General features: G+C 33.0%; 1 protein-coding gene across 1 annotated transcript; it reads right to left on the reverse strand.

Moving 5' to 3' along the window:
- Positions 1-868: 868 nt before the first annotated feature.
- On the reverse strand, positions 869-1,792 carry LOC310649241 (olfactory receptor 14A16-like; the record flags this gene model as incomplete). The annotated part of the gene is made up of 1 exon (XM_083377546.1): positions 869-1,792. The coding sequence occupies one exon, from the start codon at positions 1,790-1,792 to the stop codon at positions 869-871; it is 924 nt and encodes a 307-aa protein (XP_083233672.1).
- Positions 1,793-2,250: the final 458 nt, after the last annotated feature.

A 2,250-nucleotide genomic window follows, 5' to 3' on the forward strand; every position in this document is an offset into this window, starting at 1 on the left:
ATCAAGAAACAATAACAACAGTGAATAAAGGGATGTTAAGTTTTATTATTAGTTCAGGCAAACAGATGTAAAAAACATAATGTACAAAGCATACATAACAAGCACAATAATATCCAAATCACTTATAAGCTCTCAGGAGCTCCTTAGTAACCAAAGGGTGGCCAATTTCCACAGTACCCAATGCCAGGTTCTGTGTAGAAACTCCTACTAAACAACAAATTTAAAAGCTGGCACCATGACTTAATGATCCCGTTATAGTCATGAGATTACAAGACCTGACCTGAAGCAAAATTCTGAGAAATTCACAGGTTTGTAGCTATGGGAAGATTTTTCCCCACCCCATTTGTCCTTTATTTAGCAAATAAGAAAGTAAGCAAGTTAACCTGGAAAAAAACTCCAAACATGTAAAGTTTTCTTAATTTGAAGGCAAAATAAAAATATGTCACTAAACTTGAAATACAATTGCCTTCTGTATTATAATTGTCTTCTGCATCCTTTTTCTCAAAATATACACTGTAACCTTCTCTCTTGATATGAGAGAGAGAGAGAGAGAGAGAGAGAGAGAGAGAGAGAGAGAGAGAGAGAGAGAGAGAGAGAGAGAGAGAGAGAGAGAGATGAGATAGTGGTTAATCCTCCAGATTAAAAGCTTTCAAGTAGTCACCAGAAATCAGGGTGACAGCGAAAAGAGATATATCTAATATGCTAAACAGATACGTTCAGTTACAGAAATGAACAATTGTGTTTTCTAATAAGATAACATTTGTGATAATGGAGACTGGTCACATAGTTTTATATGCTATGTTTGTTTTTTTTCTCTTTTCACAGATTTTTTTAAAAAAATTCTGGCAAATGAACACTTTATGCCTCTTTAAAAAGAAATAAATCTCAGATCAAAAAACTTTGAAAGAGCAGTTTTGATCTTCTTGTTTCTCATGCTGTAGATTACTGGATTCAACATGGATGGAATAATGGAATACATAATTGTAATTATGAAGTCAAGATGAGATGGATTGTCAGATATGGATCTTAGGTAAGCAAAGCAAGCAGTAAACAAAAATAGGGAGAAGACTATAAGGTGTGGCAAACAAGTAGAGAAGGCCTTTTTCCTTCCTTGTGTAGAAGGAATTTTCAGCACAGCAGAGAAGATGTGCACATAAGTAACCATCACAAAGACAAAACAACCAAATCCTAAAGTAGAACTGAACATTATAATTCCAGGTTCAGCTACATATAAACCAGGGCAAGCAATCTTAAGTAAATATGGGATTTCACAATAGAACTGATTGATGATGTTAGAGCAGAAAGGAAGAGTGAATGTTGCAGTAGTGTGTAATGTGGCATTGAGAAAGCTGGCAATCCATGCACTGCCAACCATTTTAGTACAGGCTGTTTTGTTCATTATCATTTCATATTGTAAAGGATTACAAATGGCAATATACCGATCATATGCCATAATAGTAAGGAGGGAAATATCACAGGTCATGAAAAAGAAAAACAAAAGAACCTGAGAAACACACCCAGAATAAGAAATGTATCTTATATTTGTAAGAAAATTTAAAATAATTTTAGGTATAATGACTGAAACTGAACCAATGTCTTGGATAGCTAAATTCATCATGAAGAAATACATGGGAGTGTGAAGATGATGGTCAAAGACAACAGCAATGATAATGAGAAGGTTTCCAGTTAATGTTGTTAAATAAAGTATCAGGAATAAAGATAAGTAAATAATCTGTACCTCCCAAAGTTTTGAGAAATCCAAAAGAAGAAAGACAGATGTGTCATTATTCATTCTTAATTACAATAATCTTAAAAAAGCAAGGAAAAGTTAATGGAAAGCCTACTTAGCTTGAAGTATTTTAAAAACTAAATGATCAACTTTCACTGAACATTACAATAAATCTTGATCATACAACTTTTGGAGTAACACCATTACATTTTGATTTGCCAATTATCTTACTTATTTTTAATTTCAGAGTGGTAAGACTTAGCCTTAAGGCATTGTTATATTTCTTGAATTTGGAGATATTTGAGAATACATCTAGAAGTTTGAAGATATTCCTTCAGTATTCATGTGTAAGGTCTGATCAAATTCAAACTTTTGGTTTCTTTGTTTTCTGTTTAGAGTCAAATTAATTCAGATGAAATTATCCAAATTCAACCAAGTTCCTTCGGTCTGAAGTAATTAAACTGATAGATCCAAAGAATGTCTGGAGAAAAAGGCTTTGCATCAGTTGAAGCTTTTAAATC

Source organism: Vipera ursinii, assembly GCF_947247035.1.
Source record: "Vipera ursinii genome assembly, chromosome: Z".
Lineage (NCBI taxonomy): Eukaryota > Metazoa > Chordata > Lepidosauria > Squamata > Viperidae > Vipera > Vipera ursinii.